This window comes from Condylostylus longicornis, unplaced genomic scaffold (genome assembly GCF_029603195.1).
Source record: "Condylostylus longicornis isolate FDR11 unplaced genomic scaffold, ASM2960319v2 ptg000040l, whole genome shotgun sequence".
Classification (NCBI taxonomy): domain Eukaryota; kingdom Metazoa; phylum Arthropoda; class Insecta; order Diptera; family Dolichopodidae; genus Condylostylus; species Condylostylus longicornis.
In genome coordinates, this window is record NW_026578009.1 from 14,805,406 (window position 1) to 14,829,201 (window position 23,796).

A 23,796-nucleotide genomic window follows, 5' to 3' on the forward strand; every position below is an offset into this window, starting at 1 on the left:
TCTAGAAGAAAAACGACATCAAAAATTTGGAAAAAAAAAGGACTTGATATAACGGTAAATTTGAACGGCCATTTTGTTTTTCTAAAGTTTAACTATAGTATACAGCGCTAGAGGAAGCAAGCCACTGACTTTCTTCGTTTGCAAAATTTCAAAAATGCTTATGGTTTCATTGCAACAAATATTTAAGAAAGGCCATTTTTAGGGTTTTGGGAGGGTATAACTTTTAGAGGGGAGGAGATAGGTAAAAATTTTGTTCAACGGAAATAAGTTTCTAGTAAAGATCTATGGACGTATTAAATTTCAGCTTTCTATCTTCAAGGGTGTAAACGTTTTGTAAACAAAAAAAGTGTCCACGGACGGACGGACGGACGGACGGACTGACGGACGGACGGACGGATAGACGGACAGAGTGAAACTAATAAGCACTTTTTTTCAAAAAATTTTTGGAAAAGTGCTAAAAATGAATGGTAGTTGATAATGCTACATCTTCTGTACCATAAAAAATTTTTTTAAGGACTTAAATTAAAGTTTAAGCAGCTGGGCAAAATCCTCAAAAATTTCAAGACTTCAAAAAATTTCTTACGAAATTATCTAGCTAGAAAAAACTGACAAAATCAAGGGAAAAATTTGATTTTCCCTACAATCTGAATGCTTGGTATTCCGAACATAAAATGCAGCATCAACCAGCATGTCTATTTTAAGTTTTTTACTAGGCCTTTCTGAAAGTGTTTGTTTAAAGTTCCTATCTTTTTGAGAATAAAAGTTACAATCCAAAAAACTTGCATAAGTGAACATTTTGTGAAAATTCGTTCAAATCCCTGGAACTCAGAAATTCTTAAGGTGTCAACCCAGCCCGTAACAAAAGTTTTAACCATTTTCGATCTTCTAAACAATGGTATACGTTGTTGTATAGATTTCTGAATCACTTTGTATATTGGCTAAATCAAAATTAAGATGATTGAGGTTTTTCGAAAAGAACTTAAATTGAAAATAACTGAAAAAAAAAATTGAGAAAGATTTTTAAAAAATTTAATAAACTTTAAAGGTAATTTCAAATCAACTTTAAAGTGCAAGCATTCAAAAACGAAGTTCCTTTCAGTAGGTCAATTAACTACTTATGCAATAATTAATTTAAAATTTTATTAATGGCACAAATAATTTCAAAAAATAAAAAGTATTGCATAAATTTTAGGGACTAGAACTACATAATATTTAGTATGCTCTATAACGAAAATTATTTCCCAATGGTTCTACTCATTAGGCGATATTTTTTGAAAATGGAAAGAAAATTGTAGTTTAGATAAAATTTATGAAATTCTTTCTATATTTTATAAGCAAATTAAATATTTCCTTTAAGTGAAATTGGTGCCATAAACTTAATGGGCATTACACTTTTTGAATCAAACAAAGCACATTTTAACTTTTACCAGTTCATGAACAATGTTTGGCTGTGTAAATCGTGATTTAAGATTCACTTTTTATTTGATACATTCAAAATTTAGTTTGAATTTCCATTTAAGTACTCTTTTTTCATATCTACATAATATAATATTTATATAAACATTGATTTACATGTACACTTCGCTCTCTTTTTATGCCGTTTTAGAGTTATGCGGTGCAAGAAAAAAAAATTTATTCGAATTTCGAAATTTAATTTTTTTTGATGATTCACTTTTTCTGAAAACGAATAAGAATACTCCACTGGACGAAAAATTACTTCGGGAAAGACTTCAACTTTCCGGTAAATTGGAAAAATTTTTTATTCAAAGTAATAATGATGTAGAACGCGTCTTAAAACTCCAACGTAATCTGAAATTCTGTATGTCTGGCTACAAAGAACTCTACAAAGAACTAGTTAAACCATCACAGCTTGATAATTGACTACCTTGTCAAAGAAAGACAAATCACTGAAGTTCCTAAAGAAGCATTACCATGTAGATCTGAAGACGTAATTTTATCTTAAAGTGATGAAAGTGATCTTGCATCAATCCACAAACGAGTTCGCACATTATCAGACAGCGAATAATGATGAAAACATTCTTAATGTGATTTTAAATGAAGTTTTGTTTATGTTTTTTACATATTAAGTTTTGTTTTTGTTATTAACATACAGATGTGCCATTTATTAAAATATGATGAAAAAAAATTTAAATTTAATTATTTATAAATCTTCTTTTATGCGATTTTTGGTGCATTTTAAAACATTATTTAGGTTCTATGCGATTTTTTTAATAAATGGAACGTATCTATCATTTTGCATATGCGAATGTATGTCTTTTTTGTGCGATTTTTTTATATGCGGATTTCCCTGGAACGCATCTACCTAAGTGTATATTTATAAACTACCGCCCACTACAGCATGCTTTAGGTTTTCTCGGTTTCTTAAGCGTTAATCGTCTTGTGAAATATTTTGAATTTAATAATTCAATTTAATATTAAATTTTCTTTAATATATGGGTATAATTTTACTTTCATGCCATTCACAGATTTTTACTTTTCATATGCAGTAAATTTAAAATATCAAGATTAACCGGTATTATTTTTTTATATTTTTATAAGTATATTTATTACTTATTATAATAAATTGTAAAATATTAGTCATGTACCTTTACCAACAATAATTTATACTCAACAGTATATACAAGTATATATAACAGTTTATATAACAGTATTATTTAAATACCATGTAATACTGCGTGTAAAATTATTAAAAATATTAAATTTTAATCTATGATTTAATTATTAGAAATGAAAACAATGTTAGATCTTAATGACTGTATATACGAGTATATGCATGTATATCATATGTGTATCAAGTAATTAAAAAATATAAGTAAAATTTACAAAGTATACAGAAATAAAAATTCCTACTTAAATTTTAGTATTGCACATAATTTCTATATAATTATATACGATGTTTGTGTATGTAAAATATTTTTGTTTGTTATTTACCATTTTATATACATAATATCGCAATCATACATATTATATAATTTTGCTATATACAAGTACTGACGAATTTACAAAGTAAACTCTTATTATATATATTGTATATATAGTTACAGATATTGTATAAATAAATTCATTTTAATAGTATTTGTATTCGGTATACTTATATAATATATATTCGTATATGGACATATAAAATGTATTTTAGTATATATTTGTATACACATAAATCTAAATGAATATAATATTTTAATTGTATTTAATATTTTAAAACGAAATTTTCAATATTTTTTCTAAACAAGAAACATTACGATCTATAAAATAGTATATATATACATATATGTATGTGAATAAGTACTTACGAAATTCAGAAAAGAATCCATGATTGAAAACATGTAAATTTTCGTTTTTGAAATGGTCCTCCATTTTGGTATTGGAGCTATCCATTCTATTGTTGTTGCCTGAATTCAGCTGGTATAAGTATAATTGATTCTTATTATTCTTTTCTGTTTTCCAGACTAACTGTTTATTATCCACTTTGAATGGGATTTATTTGATTTTTTTAAACGTTTTTTTTCTTGTTCAACCGTTTTGTGTTCCCCCTGTTTAAACGATTATCCTAGGTAATGATTTTTCTTATGCTTTTACAAATACGAAATTGGTTTTTCATTTAAATTTATTTATTAATTATGAAAGCAAATTTAAATTATTTGATTATTATTTTGATTTTAACAACATAAATTTAAAGTAGGGGGTTTTGTTTTGTTGTTATATCGTTTTTACACAGTTATTTTATGGGAAAACTTAACGTACGCAAAAAAAAAAACTAACAAGAAAAAAATAGAAACAGAAGAAAAAGAAAATTAAAAAAATTAAAAAACACTCACACCAAGAAAAATTTTTTAACCTTTAAAAATTTTTCTAAATCTTTGTAAATTTTTAATTATTTAATTATGAAAACTCTTGTAATTATTTTTTTGTCTTAGTTTATTGAAAATCCAAATTTCTTTTACTAAATCGTTTATTTTTTCTTTTATTGCGTTTTTTTAATAATATTTTTTAACTTCAACAAAAATTAAATAAAAATCGAAAATTTACCCAACTTTTGCAAATCTTGCAAAAAAAAAAACTCTTTTTCCCTTTTTTTTTTGTTTTTGTTTTAAGATTTAATGGCGGACATTATGTCCATTTTGATTTTTACAATAAAGTTTTTCATTTTTTCCCTGTTCGTTTTTTATTATTTAAAATACTCAAAAATTTTTTAATATTTGTTTTGTTTTTACTTTATTAATTTTATTTTTATTTTAAATAATTTTTTTTTCTTTTAATAGTAAAAGAAATAAAATTTCCAATTGACTCCGTCGAAATGCACCAGTACAACGATACAAACTGTTTGTTGTTGGCACGAATATCCTTTACAAAGCTATAGTAGAAAATTTGAGAAAAAAATACTCAAAAAAAACAACAAATATTCTAAAGTGACTGACGTCTTTGGAAAAAAATTTCCGTATACACGAAAATTTTTGTTCTGTTTTTTTTTTTTACTCAATTTTACACATTTTTTTTGAAGCTTTATTGTTGTCCATACGGTATTTTTTTGCAATTGTATTCATTTCTTAACGAAATTACACCGAAATCTCTTTTGCATTTTGTTGTTTCCGTTTGTGCTACCGCACTAAAATGTTGACCGTACAAAGAGAGGAATTTTTGTTTGAGTGAATTTTTCTATTTGCAGTTTGAAAAAAAATTAGAATTCGAGAGTGATAAAGTTATAATATAATATACCTATTATATTGAGTATATTTTTATGTGTACAGTACAGTAGTATACTGTCAAAGAATAATGTCACTCGATTTTCCGAAACTAAACTTAAATGTTGACAGCATAAAATTCGAGTTTTACTCTCTTTCTAAATCAAATTGCTACTGGAAAACTTTTCTCCAAAAAATGTTAGAATATAAAATTTTATCATAAAATATTCACTTTGATATAGTTACAACATTAAATGTGTTTTAGGAAAAGTGTTCCTAGCATTTATATATACTAAAGCTTTGTATTCGCTTTCTAATCAGAAATATGCTAATGGCCCGGATATTCCGAATGATAAATTATTATAAATTGAAAAAAATATAAGCAAACTTATTCTGATATTGTGAATTAAATATTAAACATAGAAAGGAAACAAACTAAATTTTAATATTTTGTATATACATATATTATTGAGAATAGGGAAATTAATGGGAAATCTATGGCAGTATGTTTTGGTTAACCTACAAAATTTTTTCATTTCTAGATACACAAAGAAATAAGTAGAATTATATGTTCTCGTATTTTGAATAGGAAAATCGATTTGTTTCTTTTAGTTGAGTTTGCGCATTCTTATGCAATCAAAATAACAATATGTTTAATATTTTGTGTAAAAAGTAAAGTTATGTAGCTGCAAAATCTGAAATTTTATTTTTTCTTTTCTCAATAACAGATGGCTTTTCACAAATCGAACAGAAATTCTATGCAATTAACAAAGTACTGGTATGTGATGTTCACAAAAAAATTTAACACAAAACATTTAAAAAAGAGTAACTTTTTCTTTATTCAAAAAAAATTAGAATTTGTTGTTTTATAAATTCATTCATTTTATTTACTATATGGAACGATTTTTACCTCAGAGCGGTTCCGATAATTCGAAAAATATATTCGTGTTCGTTTTTGACTTCAAATGATCAGAGGTAAAGATTTTTGTTCTGGTGCCTTATTATGTAATCCCATTTTCGTGCATGAAATTCAGAGAGATCTCTGCTCACGCTATACATGCTTTGTAAAAAATTTCAGATTTAAAAGAGTTCATAAAATATTTTGAAGCTTCAAACTTGAAAAGTCATTAAAATAATGACAATATAAGCCTTGACGAAAATTCTACAGATTAAAATTTCTTTCAATTTTTTTCTTCTAATGAGTATGTACTCTGACTCTTATTAATCTGATTTAATATCAGATTCAACGTCTGCGCTTAAAAAAGAAAATCACACAATAAATAAATAAAGCAGATTTATAGATAATCGAAAATGTGCTTAACTAACTTTGCGACCATTATTTAAACCAGTTCTTTAAAAATCAACTCTAGTGTATAGTAGAAAATCAAAACGCAAAATCCAAAAAATTTTTGTTACAGATTTAAATCGTTATTCAAAACGCTACAAATTAATATTCAATAAATCGTCAATGGCATTTAATTAGTGTTGGTTCAGGTAAATTAATAAATATAAACCAAAATAATTTGAGTCTTTACATATGCAAGACACGAACCCAAATGAAAAAAACAAACTTTTTTTTCTTTCAAACCATTTAAACTAAAGTTCACATGCAAAAAAATTTTTTAGTTTGTGTTCATACTAAATCTGAATATTTTGGATGTTGAAGCAACATGTTGCTATACATTTTAATCTCATACAAATTTGTACAAAGCATACATTATTTAAAATAACTGATATTGCTACAAAGTTGTTCGGTTTTTTTATACAAATATTTAGAAGACAAAAAGGTACGGTAAATTGCAAGAATCTTTTAGTCTTCAAGCGAGCGCGGTAAGCTCAAGTTTTGATCGGTAAAAGTTTTTATAAATGAAAAATTTTTTTTTATTCAACTAATTTTATAATTTTTTTAACTTGAGTTTTTGCTTTGTTTTTTTCTTAAAAATATTCAAATTCTTATGTGGTATACTTGGAAAACTGCTCAGTATCCGACCATTAGATTAAACGAACAGTGGGAACTTTAAGCAAACTTTTTTATTATTTTAATTCTTATTTTTTTTTTCATTTTTTTGTTCGTTGTTTCATTGAAGATTTTAAAAACGAAAAAATTATTTTTATTGCTTATTGAATTTTTATTAAAAAAAATTAAACGAAATAAAAAGTAAATTTAAAAATAGATAAAGAAAATTTTAATAAGCAAGAAATTTTATTACATTAAGTGAACGGAATTGGAATACCTTTTTTCACTTTGTAAAAAACCTGGAACAATTCTAAATGAAGGGATTGAAACTGGTGCACTAAAAGACAAACTTAAAGGTAAGAAAATTAAAATTTTTTTCAATTCAAGATGTGTGGATTTTTACAGAAAGCATGTGCGTATGTATGTACATACGTGTGTGCATAATGTACTTAAAATTTCAATATGTTTACAAAAGTTAGTTAATTGAAAATTAATGATTCGAAAAATCTGTTGACGTCATTATATAGACTTTCGTTACTTATTTTGAATTTCCTTGCTCCTAAATATGAAAAACATACTTTTCTAAAGTATACTAAAACTTAGATAAAATCCGTTATAGCAATACCAAGCAAATGCAAATTAGATATCAGCATTATTGCGGTAAAGCATGCTAAAGTAGAAGATAAGTAAGAGTATGTACCATAATTATATCTAGTTACCTATAAAAATTGAAAATTATTTGGAATATTGGAACGAAATTAATTTTGGCATAGAACAGCTTATTTAATATCGTTTACTATAAGTATGCAAAGAATATAATTTTGTATTTAGTGCGATGCTACAAAAATTTTTATGGTTAATATTTTTATGATTAAAATACATTTTTTTCATATTAGAAATGGAAATTACAAAATTTAATTGATCACAGGGGAATTAAATAAAATAAATCTACAATTTTATTAATAAACTATTATACTGTTTGCATTTACTTAGTACACAAATTTCGAAAGCCTTATTGTTTCATAAAATAATTTAAAATATTACAAAGTTTTAAAATATGAAAATATATTTTATGATCTTAGCTATAGTGTAATATTTTACATGTATGCTAAATTGTATGCACAGTGTGTCCTGCTTATAAACACATCGAAAATTGCACGATTTTTATTTGCTTATATCAGTTTTCTATGCCCATGTAAGTGCAGCATAACAAAAATTTCTAAGAGATATACAAATTTCGATTACTTGTTTTCTACATTTCAAGAAATATCACCCTGTTTAAGCTTAAAGATCATAATTTATGGCAACTATTATGTCAAAACTAAGTTTTTTTTAGATGAAATTAAAATTAAATTTGAAATAAAATTTGTGATTCTCTGCTTATAAAAGAACCCCAATAAAAGGAAGAAAGAGGTGAATGCGACAAACTCATTTGGGTTTATAAACGGTTTTTCCTTGTCACCGATGTGCTTATAAGCGTGCAAATTACGAACAAAATGTTGAAAAATATATAAAAACAATTTTGGTTTTTTAATAGAACAGTTTTACTTTTATACAAGTTGCTTATATACGGATCCGACTGTGTGTCTAATTTTTATTGATATTTTTTTTTTCAAAAAATTAGACCGGTTATTTTCCATAATAATTATAGACGCATACAGTTTGCATTTAAATAAATACATACGCAAATTCACAAAAAATTTACACTATAATCATTTTAGTTTGTAGCTTAATAATCAAAATTTGTGTATATCAAAAAATAATAAGTAAAAAATTGATATTTACTTATTTTGCTTGAAATTTAGTTCAATTAATAATATTATTCTTATGATAGTTATTTGAGCGCAAAATATTTTTTAACAAGGCCATAGAAATATTAAACTGTAAGAAAAAAACTATGACAAATATAGTTAAAAAAACTTACACAAACATAGTTAAAATTTTTGAAACTATTTTGCCGACTATAATAGAAATAAATATAGAAAAATCTTAGCAAGTTAATAGTATTAATAATAATAATGTTTCTAACTCTAGTAGGGGCTAATATCCTGGCAGCACTTACTATATAATATTTGCTACTATAACCTAGCTTAACTTTTCATTTTATTTGGGTTTAAAACCATGTTGCTTTTGGGAACGTACAAGATATTGGCGACAATTAGTTACACTAGTGTAATTTAAAAAAAGAACTGCTAAAACTGAAAAGGCGATTTAAATTATTTCTTTCAGCTTTACTTTCACATTCTTAGTGAAAAAAATAATTCTTTTATGTTTAAACTACATTAATTTAGTTAATCCGGTTTCGCTAAATTTTAAAACTAATTTACCAAGCTGCTCTGTCTACCAAACGAAAATAACTCGCCAAAATCATAACAGAGGTAGAATTTTAAATGCGACATTTCAATTCTAATTTTGAAAATAATAGAAAATATGAAAACAACCATTTGTCACGACCCTATCTAACTTTATCACGAATGGCTTTTATCTAAAATAAAAAAAAATTGTAGGTAATATTGCATTCAAACCCACTTTATATGAACAAGGTTTTTGTTGTCACTAATTGAATTAAAAATGCATGTGCTTCAATTTAGAATCCTGCTGACTACTATTATATAACTATTATTTTTACTTCCATTAAATATTAATTAAAATTCTATTTAATAGTCTAATTAACTCCAGTACCTAGTTTCTTTTTGAAATGTTCACTTAAGACTTCTCTAAAAATAATTTCCTATTATTTATAATTGTTTGCACAAGTTTATATAATAAGTTTGTATAACATTTAGTTAAATTTAATTTATCATAAGTAAATGTAAAAATTTGGCTTTGAAACAACACATTTTACACAGCAGAGAAAAAATTCAAAGGAATGGTGCTAAATAATATTTTGGCATTGAAAAAATTCCTGAATTTTCAAAAGAGGTAATGAAAATTCAAAATTTTGCTTTTACAAATGCTGGATTTCAAATAATTCAAATAATTGTAATGAAATGAAAATAGTGGAATGAGTCCTTCAATTCCAATTTCGCTAAAAAAGAACTTTGCTACAAGAATTATAGGAAAGTTATTTTTAAGCAATTTCTTAAGAAATCTTTAAATTGCAGAACACAATGGATAAATTAATTTTATGGATTTTTTATGGTTTTTTTTTGAAATTAGAAAATAGGTACTCTTAATGTATAACATTCCAAGCTTATAACACTTTCAACTGTACGTTAGAATAAGTTTTTTACGGTGGAGTAGTTTAAAAACTATGTGGTAATTAATTAAGTGAAGTAAAGCTCCGTATCCTAGTTCGAGTTTTAGTTCACATTTTTATATGAATAAGCATTAATTCTATGCAATATTTAAATATCAAAGGTTAATTCCTGTAAAATAAAATTTGCGTACCAAAATAGGGTTTCAAAACTATTCCCATATTTACTCTGAAAGAGTATTATATTATGTAAGCAGTACCTAGTTTATAAATAAATTTCGGAAAAACTATAAAATCAATATGAACTTAAATAAAGAACAATCAATTTTTATCTATTATGGTTGAAAGTCGTGTAATTGTCGATAAAGAATCGCGCAAAACCAGAAATTTAAAGTAAATAAAAATTGTTTTTTTTTGCATTATAAATTCTTAAATAAAATTTTTTAATTGGGAATTACCCAAAATGCCATCAGATTTAGAAAAATTAAATTAAATATAATCAATCATCATACTAATTATCTTTATATTTAATTTTTTACCGGAACTTAATTCCAAAAATTGTACAATTATAATTAGAATCGTGATTAAAATTAAGATGAGATGGCTGTCAGAATCATTCTTAAAGACAAAAAAAACATGTTAATAATTTTTCTCTTTTGTGGTTAATCGCAAAATTATATATGTATATATGTATGTCTACATATTATTAATAAGTATAATTAATAATTACAATTAATTTTAATTAAAAATTAAAAATTTATTGTATTTTAGACATAATGTACACTTATGTTATTATATTTGAATTTCAATTTATGAGAAAAATACAGAAATTTCCGGAATTAAAGATGAAATTTTTATGAATTTTTCTTCGCCAATAAATTAAAGTTCCCAAAATAACTTATTATTGGTACATAAGTAATAACCGTATACAATAAAGTATTACAATTCTAAATATTATTCCTTATTTCTTCCGACTTGTGATTCATGATTTTAGTAAATATTCTTACGAAATTACTCTATAACAACTCAATCAATATACCCAAAGACTTAGCATAATAATGGTAGCAAAGAAAAAAAACCTAAAATTAATTTGTTTGCTTTTTTGTTTCACCCGAAAGGTGATGAATTATAAAATTTTAAAATATGATTTATTTGGAATTCATTTAGATTTGAGATTTTTCCAAATTTTTTTTTGTTCGATTATGAAGGAAAAAAAATCTTTTTATGTACAAAAACAATAACAACGAAGTCGTAATATTTCATGATCTTCCGTTACTAATTTACTTCTCCATTTATAACACAATTTGTAGATTCAAGTAATGAGCATGCAAGAACGTATATTTGCCTGAACTTAATTATGTAAGTTTACTGAAAACAATTATACAAGTAGATGTTTATTGTCATGTGACTAGATTGGAAATAGCTTAGACTCCGATTTATTTTTCAAAAGAAATTTTGCTAAAGTGATTTCGTTTTTGTTAGTACATTGATTAACTAAAATTTTTTTACATTTTGGATATCGTCACCTTATCATTTTTATTATTTTATATAATTCAAATTGAACTTACAATTTTTCAAGCATTAACTTTAGGGCAAGAAAATTTATTTTAAATTATTGAAATTATTGTAGTACCTAATAAACTAAGTTGCGTCGAACATAAAGACGCAAATTTATCTGTTATTCCATAATTTAGTTTGATTCTGCAATTATACTTAACAGTTTTATACGCCCCTAAATGATAGTATATAATTCTATAGCATATAGGAAGTTCTCCAGCTTAATTTTACATTTACACATAAATACGTATAACATATTTTAAGTGCACTGAAAAAATTTAATTTTCAATTTTTAAAAAATTTTAAGCAATTTAGAGAAGTTTTCTATGCTAAAATTATTATTAAAGGTGTATAACATCCTACATTTTAGGCACATAGCAATTGCACCAGTATGTATAAAATCCTTAAAAAGTAGTAGAAAGAGTTATGCAAATTTATTCTGGTGCAGATGGTGAAAGATAGCATTATACATGGCAAATAAATGCCAAATGTTAAATATTTAAATTTTTCTAAGTGTTTAGTAATTCTTTACTCTATTTATGTGAATATCTACATAAAAACTGGTCTATAAGAAATGTTTTATGCCTCTGAAATGAACGTACTTATTGCCTAATAATTAGTAATTAATTAGAAATTAGTCTAATAAACTTAGCAGGTTCTGTGTAGATAACGTCGATTCTAACTTATAATATATAGTACTTATAATACTTTTAATTAGAGCCATAAAAATTTGTCGAGATTTTCTTATGTCTGTTTAATAGAGTTTTTTTCTTTCCTTTAATGAATGTGGTGTTCTATACAGCATCTCAAAGTTGACCCTGCCAATCTTTCTCTCTTTGTATTTTAATACATGAGGAACACGAATTTCGTGATTTTTTTTCATTTTTCTGCATAATATAAACAAGAAGCAAAGCTGTATGTACAGACACAGTACATATTTAAAGTTTTTATTAATAAATTTTACAAAACTATCACTTATCTGCCGTCTTTGTTATTTTTTGTTACATTTAATCTAAATGATTTTTTTTCTTTTCTGAATAACAAAAATATTGAATTTTTTCTTTTTTTATTTTTCGTATACTTAGATGAACCTTGATAACCCGCAAATGTTCAACAAAAAAAAAAAATATCTTAATTTGAAAGGTTTAAATAACTTGTATATTCTTTTATGAAATTGTAATACGTAAAGAAATTTTTAAGAATGAAAATTATAAAAATAAAACCAAACAAAAATTTTAATTAGCATTTTTAAATTTTTAATAATAATAAAGCATTTAACTGAATTCGAACTATTTGATCTTATACCTCATATGATGAATATTTTATACTAAATTAATAAAAGAATTTGTTATACTTTGAGGTATTGGATTTACTTATATACCACAAGCAATAAACTGCAAAAGTACTAAAATTGTAAAAGTATCGTATACTAAAATTCAATGGCAGACAAAATAGCAAGCAAAAACTTTTTGTGAATATTCTTTGATAGCAACTTTTCCTTATTATACTTGGCACGTCTGTTTTCGCCTGTGCTTATATCAAGTAATTTTAACAATAATTGTAACTATAGGAAAAATTACCTAATACATGATTTTTAACCTAATTCATTTTACTGAAAAAATTATTTTACTCTGAATTCATAGCTTCCAAATAACAACAAATTACTTCGTTCTACTAATTTATATTTTTGAACTTTGAACCCTATACAGGCCTTATAAAATTTTGATTCAATGAGAAATCAAGATAACATCAAAAATCAAGAATATTTGATAATAAGAATTGCTTAATTACTAATAGTAAAACAACTAGGTGCTGTAATCCGCATAGCCGTAAGGCCAAAATAATTCTATTTTCAAAAGACATCTATAGGTATAAACTTATAAATAGTTCGAAATTGGTAAATTTTGTGGTAAATCGAGATTTTCTGAGGAAAAATCTAAGGAAAACCATAGTATTTCATAGACGCGACCATAATGGTTTTGAAAAAGGAAAAGCTAGCTTCGATAGCGATATTTAAAATTCTTTATTCATTAGTAAAATTCTTTATTCAAAAGTAAAATTAAATATCATTTAATTTTACTATTAAAACAATTTAAAGCATTTTAGTAAATTAAAACTTTCCTGAAACCATATATACGCAATTTAACATCAACTGGATATTTTGTGCTCCAATATTACACACTCAAATTGTACATTTGATCATTCGATTACTTCAATACAGAAATCGAAATCTACTTCAATATTTTCAATTCTGACTCATTAATTATTATTTTGCTAATTTTGGTTATTATTTTACGATTTTATTATAAAAACTAACTCGAAATTCGAAAGTATAAATCAGCAATGTTGTTTGAGTTCATTTGTGCCGGCATATAAGTAAAAAATTAGATATGCAAACAAATCGAAAATCGATAATTATTGCTTTCTAATAATTAACACTTGATAGTAAAAAAATAATAATTACATACAGTCATTCAATCAATTTATTGTATTTAAATCATGAATTGAATAAAAGTATTGCAAAGCGAGAGACTCTAAAGTCCTTGAAATTTCTGTCATAAGATCTAAAGAAAAGAAAAAATCGTTCACTTTTTTATGTTTTTGTTTTTTCTTTTTATATTTTCATTGCAGCATCTCATCATAATATATGTACTTATATATATATTAAAAAAATGTGAAGTACAAGTCTGTTTAATTTTTATAGGAGTCAAGTATAATTTTTTAATTATACTTACATTATTCTTGAATCATGCGCTAAATCAATTAAATTTTCAATAAAATTTTTATAAAAATTCAGTAGTAACTTGTAGAGATCACATCTTTTTTTTTCTGATTGTTTTTTTAATAATTTTTGCAACATTTCTTCACGAAAACTGGATTAATTCATAATGACCATAAACAAAAAATCATTTTTCCACTAAAAGTAATTCATGCATATAAAAATAAAAAAATTTGTTCGTAATATGGAGATGTATACAGGGTATACCGTTAAGACATCAAAATATAATATCAACATTATATTGTGTGATAATCACTGTATATTGATAAACGAAATTTATACATTAAGGTAACATTTTATATATAAATAGTTTCCAATTTTTATACAATAAAAAAATAAATATGCATGTTATGAAAACCTCAAAGTCAAAATAAAATACATTAATTTTATGGAAATCTAGAAATAATTAAAAATGTATTTGCAAAAATTTGGCAAAAAATTTCTAAACAAGAGCACAGCCTTATGCCAGCAAAGTTAATCTAACAAATTTCACAATATTGTTTGTAAGTTGTAAATCAGGAATATATAGCTGTATTTGTCAATTTTTTCATAATTACAGTAATTAGATTAGTCTTATTTATGAAATTATTCAAAGGTTTTTATCATTTTCAATGTGTGACCTAAACAAGCAAATTACGTTGTCCCCAATTTTGTATTATCATACTTAATATTTTCAGATAATTATGCTGTTAATTGGTACACCTTATACTTTTATATGTGCATATGTACGTACCTGCTATATAAATTATAATATCTACATCATATTTTGCAATACTGCAGTATCCATATATTCTTCTTCATGCTCATGTATTTTTCATGTACCCATTCTCCTATGATATTAGTCGCGTCGCATCAACACTGATTTTGTTTATATGAAAATTTTCTTTTGAAAATTTTCTTCATAACCAGCCAGTCGTCCGTTTTCCATCAAACAAAATTATGATTCACTTTCAATTTCAAATAAATTTAGGTATGTAGCAGTTACCTTTACAACAAAAACAAAAATTATATAACAAATTAAAAGACCAAGTAACAATTCAAAAACTATTTTACCTTATATGAAAAACTAAGTATATCTGTATGTATATATGTACATATGAATCTTATAAATAGGAAAGAAAACCAACAAAAATTAGTATGTAAAAAAAGTGGAAAGCCAAAACAAATAATAATATCGCGATCTAAAGTTACTTTTAAGGTCATAATCATTAAAATCATCAGACAACATGTTTGTCTTCGTTGTCGTCATCATCAACATCATCATCGGGATCGTTGTTTTTCTTATAATTTTGCAAAAGGTTATTTTTATTCCGAAACTTTGTTTTAGCGTTCAGTTCATTTTTTAGTTTAATTTTTTTTTACTATTTTAGTTTTTTATTTTATTTTTTATTATTTTATTTTAATTTTCCAGACGAACATGTAAAAAAATTTTATTTTTAAATTTAGAAAAATAACACTAAAATATTACGATTAGGTATGGTAAAAGAGCATTGAAATGTTTCGTACACACATACACACTTACAGTATAACAGAAGAGTTCCCATAAATATATACATAAAAGAAGAATAGTATATTATGAGGCAAGGGTATAATTTGCACCTGCAAAACAATACTGTCACATGATAAAAATTTACATTAAGAAAATTTTAAGGTTTAAACCCATAGTATTATCAAATATCGTACCAACAACAATTTTCTTTTTATAGCTGCTGCATAATGATTGTCCAATTTTTATACGTCATATATATCATATGGAAATATTTTAAAGATACGAATTATGAACAATATAAGAAGCTTCAAAGCGTATATAAAGGGAACATACGGTATTATAAAAATTAACAAGAAACGAAAATTTTTTCATAAAGTATTACAAGCTTCTAATTACATTAGCAACTGAGCATTTGACAGAGCTCAAAGTCAACTAATAATATAATTTATAATAAATTCGGAAATTGTAGAGCGGATGAGAGCAGACTGCTTTAAAGAAATAGTGTCACATTAGTTATCATATCGTCATTTTTATTCGTAAATTGATTATTTTTTGAATCATAATACTTTTATACGTTTTTCTCAATCACAATAAAATATGATTAATAAAATTTCTGCTATTAGTATCCATTGTCCATCGAAGGTAAAGTACCGGACATTTTATTATTAATAAAGTCCAATGACACTTCCAAAGAAAGACAGAGCTTCATTGCAGAGCAAATTTAATGGTACAACAAATTCTGTAGTGAACATAAATTAACAAATGTGAGTGGCGCACTGCAATTTACAGTTCGTTTGACAGTTAGTTGATTTAAGTTAAATAAACATGCAAATAAATTCGATTATTGAGTTTAGAATTGAATCATTCATCCACAAATTTAGAACAATTCTATTCAATTATTCTATTTATGTATGGTCATTTTTAAGGCATCTTATGGTAATACATCTCCATTTTTAAATGAACTCTCTATGTACTCGTAATATGCATTTAACTATAACAGTTTTATTAAGCGTAGTCAATTTATGTTATGACAGTTCTTTCAAAATCACCATAATAGCACTAATTGGCTATTATTAATATTTTGATTTCCACTTATAATTAATTGGGAATCTACCTCAAATTCTAAAATATTTCAAATTCAATATAATCAATGAAATTAGTTATGATGAAAATGAATAAACTTTGATAAAAATTGAAAGGTTAGACTGACCACCCACTATTTGTTTAAAATTCATTACAACATTACAATTTTATTTTTTATTTATTTTAAACTTCAGCTTTGAGTCGCATGCTTATATTTTAGTGTCTTGATGTCTTTCATTTAGTTTTTTTGATATTTGTGTTTTATTAAGTAATTATACTTTTGTTGCAACTTACAAAACAAGACCTTTAATAATTGTAAAATACCATCTATTTGTATATAGCATTCATGTCAGTATATAAGCTTTAAATACTAAAAACACAAAATGTTAATGAAGTCAAATATTTTTATTTAAATTTAATAATTTTAATAATTGTCGGTGTATTACGGAATAAATGATATTTGTCTTAATTTGAATTAATTTTTCAAATAATTTATGTGTGTATGTATGTAGGTACATGTATTGTAGTACTTATTTTCTTTGTTCTTCTTTTTCGCTATGGGAAGTTTTTTTTTCAATTACAATTGTATATTTTTGCGCAAAAAAGAAGACATTGTAATTACATTTACTTTTTTTATTGTTTTAACAATATTTTTCTTGTGATTAAAATTATTTTCGGACTAAAAACATGCAGATTTCTATAATCCATTTTTAATTAAATATCAAGGACAAATCATTTTAAATATAAAAAGTCCAAAAGAAAAATAACAAATTATTAAGGAAACAATAGCTGCAATATTGAAAATTCGATTTAAAAGTATGGTAAAAATGGTAATGTTTGGGAGTGGTTTTAATAAATTTAGGTCAATAATTATGTACATAGCTATATTATAAGCATAAAACTGTTCTTTTTTAATGTATACCTTAAAACAAATAAAATATGTAACAAAAAAACCCCGCCATTTCGTGTTTTTGAGTCTTTTTCACTTTTAGAACAAAAGTGTATTAAATCAAAAAAAATTAATATTGCGAAGACTATATCTATTTATATGATAAATTGTAAAAATTTTTTAAACTTACTTCAACGTAATTTGTACATTTGACAAATACATAATCGTCTAGAATCATGGATATTCATATATAGCTTTTAATTCAATACAGTTTTGCCACAGTAAGAGAGTAAAGGACGTCGCCGGCGAAAAAACATTTTCAAAGTTCTTTTTCAAGAAAATTAAAGAGTTTTTATACATATGAGTATATAGGGGATTTTGAATAACAACCATATAGAAACCAGATCGAAATTTCATTGACTTTCACAAAGTAAATTATTTTAATGATGTTTAAATCGATTAAGTGCTGCTTGTATGGTGGCAATGATCACTTTCAAAATTTATATTTGATTTTTTTTTGTATTGTTTAAGTTGAGTGTATTAAATTTATATGTTTGTATGTACATATGATATTTAATTTCATATATGTACATTTACATATTTAGACTGACATAAACGATACTTCAAATTCCTAAATTTAAAATAATTTACAACTACATACATACATATATATTATATTTATTTAAGAAAAGAAACTTCAATCAATTGTGATCCAATTCAGTGCCTATACATATATTCAAGGATATAATGATACTCGTATACTCGTTATGTTCATCATCATCATCATCATCATCATCGTTATATTTATAATAATTATGCCTTTATATACTTAATATAGGCATTTTTATGTAATATATGTACATATATGTGCGTTTAAGTTTAAAAATTGTCACTTTCAAATATATCCAAGAACTCTTTAACCTCAATTCCATCATTTAGTAAATTAAAAAAAAATATCAATTATTTGCCAAATATATTCCATAATTTCCATATTTTGTTTCATTTTCCCAATTCATTCTTATTTTTGTTTTTCTTCAAGCAAAACCATAAAAGTTGTTGAGTGCATCAAAAAACTTAAATGGTATAGATCATCCATAATATATGCGAGTACTATCATCATTATTATTGTTTACATTATATACTAAAAAGAGTTGCAAACAAACGACGAAACAACAAGAAAAAGAAAAAGATTTTATGGTTCATCAACAGTTCAATCTTATAAAAAGCAAAATTAAAATTTCGATCAATTTAACATTACAACCACAATTATTGTATATATTAAGATATACATACATACATGCTTATTTTAATATTCATCATTATGTATGTAGAATGTAAATATAATTATGTATAAGGTAACATAATCGAAGTGTAATAAGAAGACCATATAAAGTGTTCAAAAATCAGATTTTTACACAAGTTTTTATATTTCATATTATTTTCCTTGCACTTCCCAATATTATATCGTTACATACATATACATGTATTGATAATATATTTGTACATGTCTATATATCCATTTACATGTTCATGAATATTAAGAAAACTTCCCCATTAAAGTTACCATAACATAGTACACAATATTATGTAGTGTAATAATGTATGCATAAGCGTATATTGGCATGTGAATATTTCCATTAAAACATTTAGAAAATTATAAATCAAGCAAAACTGTGAAGATTTGTTTTGAAAAAAAAGAGCAAAAAAACAAAACAAAAAAAAAGTTTTGTAAATGTTTTACATTATTTTTTCATGAGCTTTTACGATTTTTGCATATTTTACATAACTTCCCGCCACATATCCATTAGAAAAACAAAAAAAAAATATGGATCAAAATTTTACTATAATTAGTTTACATTTCGATATCATTCAAGTATGTGCAAGTATGTACTCGTACTGTGGTACGGTACTAGAAATCTAGCTAGTTTTGATCAAATAATATTGTTAGTACCTCGCATTTTACTTACATATAAGTATGTATACACATTGTAAATAGGTTTGAATTCCATAGCTTGTTATTTCTTTAATGATTGTTATTATATGTATACTATATGTATATATTTAGCTTTGTTTTAATCACTTTTCAATTTTGGATTAACATTTAATAAGTAAAATAATATTCAGAGATAATATGAGCTTATAAGTATTCAATTTAAATGCAATTTTGGCTGGCATACCGAACATAAATATTTTATAGGTAGTTAATAAAAGATGCGATGAATTAATTACATATTTAGAAAATAAATAAAATATGAGCAAACACTGGTATGAATAATTTAAATTTATTTTATATAGGCTTTCTTAAAATATTTTATTCCTACAAGTATAGTAATATCATGTCAATTGTCTTATAATTTAAACAATAGAATTTAATACTGAATATATGTACATTGTACAGATAAGGGTACCCTATATTGCATATACACACATAAAATAATCGAAACAAAACTAGTTGAAATCGAACGTTATTTGATGAATAACAAAATTTGTACAATAGTTGAGAAATCAAATAAAATTAACTAAAATGTAAATTTAATTTAAAGAAAAATTCACAAAATTCGTAAATTATATTGTTAATGAATTTTATAATAATTAAAAATTTGGATAATATTTTGATAATTAACACTTAAATTAAGAATAATTAAATTTTTTCTAATTTTCTAATTTAAAATTGACAATTCTTCAATTAGCGGGTTCTCATTTCCGTTCTAATAGAGTTTCGATTCCCTTCAATATAAAATTTATATTTGTTTGACAATTAAAATGCATTTTTAGTTAATAGAAACAGCAGACTTCGTCCCCAACCCTGCCTATCCTTTTTAGATGGACCCTCGAGAGGCAGTGTCCAGTGAGAACCTCCCACCAATAGCTTCAAATCTGGACGACCGAGCATGATCAAATTTCGTCCCTCCAGTCCCAGAGGAGGCACAAATTTCAGCATGGCTCCGTTCCTTCAGCAGCCTGGATCCCACTACATCAGACGGATGGGCCCCAAGAACGGCCCTACTGTAAGACATAATACCATACAAATTCATTGGTGCCACCCTATAATTTTTCCGAATACGAAAGTCGAATTAAATAGAAAGTTCCAGTCCAGTTAAAGGACATATATACTAGAAATTTTCTATTTTTAACAGAATTTGTATAAGAACCAACTATTTTCAACCAATTACAAATATATTCATAATTATATGTATCTACATATATGATTTATTAATTTTTAAAACGAATATCAAAATATACCAAATGATTAAAATAGATATTTCAAACTTTTCATTATCAATATTTTATTAAACAAGATTATAAATCAATGAATTAATTTTATTTTTTGAAAGATTTTGGTTTCTTTGTTTTTAATAAATTTCTTAAAATCAAATAAAATGCATACATATGAGAATAGACTGAACGTCGAAATTAACTTTAGGCTTAAACTTTACAAATTTCATTATTTTAAATTTCTATAATTACTCCATATTATTTAATACAACATAAAATTGAAAAAAAATATTTATGCTCACATAATTTTCCTTCTTAAAATTGAAATAAAAACTTCTAAAACAAATTTGCCATGTAAACCCAAAATGTGTTTACACGTTATGTTCAAATATTGTAAAACCGCATGTATTACATTAATCCATATGTACTCTAATTTCGCTTTGAACATAGTGATACAAAAAGTTATCGATCATAAAAATTACACAATTTCTAGTTAAACTTTTCTTACACTACTCGTATACTCGTATGTATATTGAATTGCTGATTAAGTACGAAAATGCATAAAATTTTATGAGGTGGTAAAATGCTTACAGTTATTTTCACATTTTCATTTTATCTTCATTCAACACAAAACTATAATTTTTTATTTTGTCTTACATACCAAATTGCATTTCCCGTCTATTTTATTTCACTTTTCTTTCACATAACGTAGATTAAAAACAATAGAACTCCCTATATATGGAGCACAGTATGGTTTACATAAAGATGTTACAATAGTAAACGTTTCTATATTTTTATTGTTAGAAAATCTTAAATCCTACATATCCGTGTAATATGTGTTTGATATAGCACTATTTTACGTTTAACATTTGATACCATGAGTAAATTGTTTAAGAAATTAATGAATTAACAGTACGGTTAAAAAATTACCAATTTTCATTGTTAATTTCATATATATATACATACATCAAAGCAAATATATAAAGCATAAGTACTTAAAGGACATTCACTTATATTTTTAAATTCTTAAAAAATTATTTTATTCTAATAGCTGATTTTATGTAGTTCAATTGTTGAATGCGGTCAGAGTCGTCGGCAGTGCAATTGGCTTAGGTTTGTTACTAATATTTCAAAAAATCAAGTTGCCGTGTAGATCACCGAAGCTTGCTCATTTTTTTCTCAAAAATTTTTATATTTTCTGATTACAATTTCATATTATGTGAGTATTCAAATCTAGCAATCTCTGCTTTACAAAATCTCCGCATTCTTGATGCACATAGTTCCCGGCGTTTACACTCGTATTGAAAATGAAATTTCTCCTTTCCTCACACAGATACGTCGTAACAATTTTAATATTTTTATAATGCATCTTCATTTAGAAAAATACGCGTTTTAATTTGGAACCCCTATAAGAAAATTAATTTGAATTTGGCACAACTACTCGTAAATAGCAATTTATTGTGGAATAATTTTTTTCCTTGCTTAGATCTACACACTGGTAAAGTAAATTTATTAATTTGCGTTAATTAAAATACAATTATGTATTAAATAAGAATGAATAATTAAATATGTTATTCCTCAATTCCAAGAAATATTTCAATAAAAAAATTATGTGATTTATAATATACAGTTGAACAAAAAGACATTGGCAATCACCTTCGATTTTACAATAATGAGAAAAAGGAAAATTATTTTAAAATTATATTATTAAAATATTAATTATTGTTTTACAACATTGCTGATTTAATGGTAATTAACTTGCTGGTTTGCTATTTAAAATCGTACAAAACTCAAATTGATTTAAAAATATAATTATATGTGCACTCTCAAATTAAACAAATTACCCCGCGCTTATACTATTTACTATAAAATCTGAAAATAGAGTAGATTTGAATTTTCAAAAAGTGGTCAATCAAAAGAAATATCAATTTATTCAACATTGGAGCAAATTTTTGTCATAATTTTAAAAACAATATTAATTTTCTTTAAATCAAAGCTTTAAATTATTTTAAAATTCCGTTCCATAATAATGGAAGGAAATTTTTGTATTTGTTGTTTATTTAACAAATTTAAAATAAACAATTTAAATAATTAAAAACTAACAATTATTCATTAATGATTAAATGAAGAAACTTTTAATAGCAAGGAAGTTAATTATTAAAGTAAAGATGATAAACTTTTTATTAAATCACAATTGAGCTGGTTTTTTTGAATGTGGTCTAAGTAAATTTTTTCATATATTGAGATATTTAAGGGTTTACGTTTAAATCAATATGCGATAACATTGTGCAGCAAAACTGCTTTTGTTTATTTTATGTTAGAGAGCTCTGTTGAAATTTGGTTGTAACTGCGGAGAGAAGGTATCTATAGCTCATCAAAATTATCATTAACTTACAAATTGTGCTTATACCACTTTCCAAAAAAACACCTCAATTCTTAAAAATTAAATTATAAACATTTTTTTTTTTTATTTTTATGAGAAAATTAAAAAATTTAAAATAATTCGAGTATATTTTTTAATATCATTATGTAATCGGTTTCGTACTCTAACATTGTACATGATTGGACAGGAACACGAGAATTTAGAAAAAATTTAGAAATCGTTAAAAATTGAAATTGTTTTACTAAAATAGAGCTTCAAATTTAAATTCCTTTATGAAATGAAACCTCATTAAGGAAGTCTAATCTAAAACTTATATAAAATGTTTATGAATAAAATAAATGATTTGCTTTATTCAAAATTAATTCATAGTTTCTGGCTCTCACTGATCAAGCTTGTGAATGAAATCATGTGCCGCATTACAATCATTTTATGAAGGAACATAACGTGAACAGCCCATAATCGATAGAATTATTAAAGTGTTGTAAAAACATAACTTATTTACGATTCCTTCATGTGGAAAATTCATTATCCGAAATTTTTTGCCATC

General features: G+C 24.8%; 2 protein-coding genes across 4 annotated transcripts in view; one reads left to right on the forward strand and one right to left on the reverse strand.

Annotated features, from left to right (window-relative positions):
* LOC129609651 (synaptotagmin-4) overlaps positions 1–4,583 on the reverse strand; it is a 98,752-nt gene extending 94,169 nt beyond the window's left edge. The window contains exon 1 of the mRNA XM_055521706.1: positions 3,312–4,583. Coding sequence (XP_055377681.1) covers positions 3,312–3,396 — 85 coding nt within the window. The 5' untranslated portion in view covers positions 3,397–4,583. The remainder of the gene's footprint in view (positions 1–3,311) is intronic.
* A 1,948-nt stretch (positions 4,584–6,531) lies between these two features.
* The window catches only part of LOC129609490 (glucose dehydrogenase [FAD, quinone]), a 70,257-nt gene continuing 52,992 nt past the window's right edge, over positions 6,532–23,796 (forward strand). For 2 of the 3 annotated variants that reach the window (XM_055521415.1, XM_055521417.1), the window contains exon 1: positions 6,534–7,013. The gene's annotated coding sequence lies outside the window, so the exon portion shown is untranslated. Of the gene's footprint in view, positions 7,014–23,796 lie in introns of all 3 variants that reach the window. The other variant, XM_055521416.1, reaches the window with a different exon arrangement.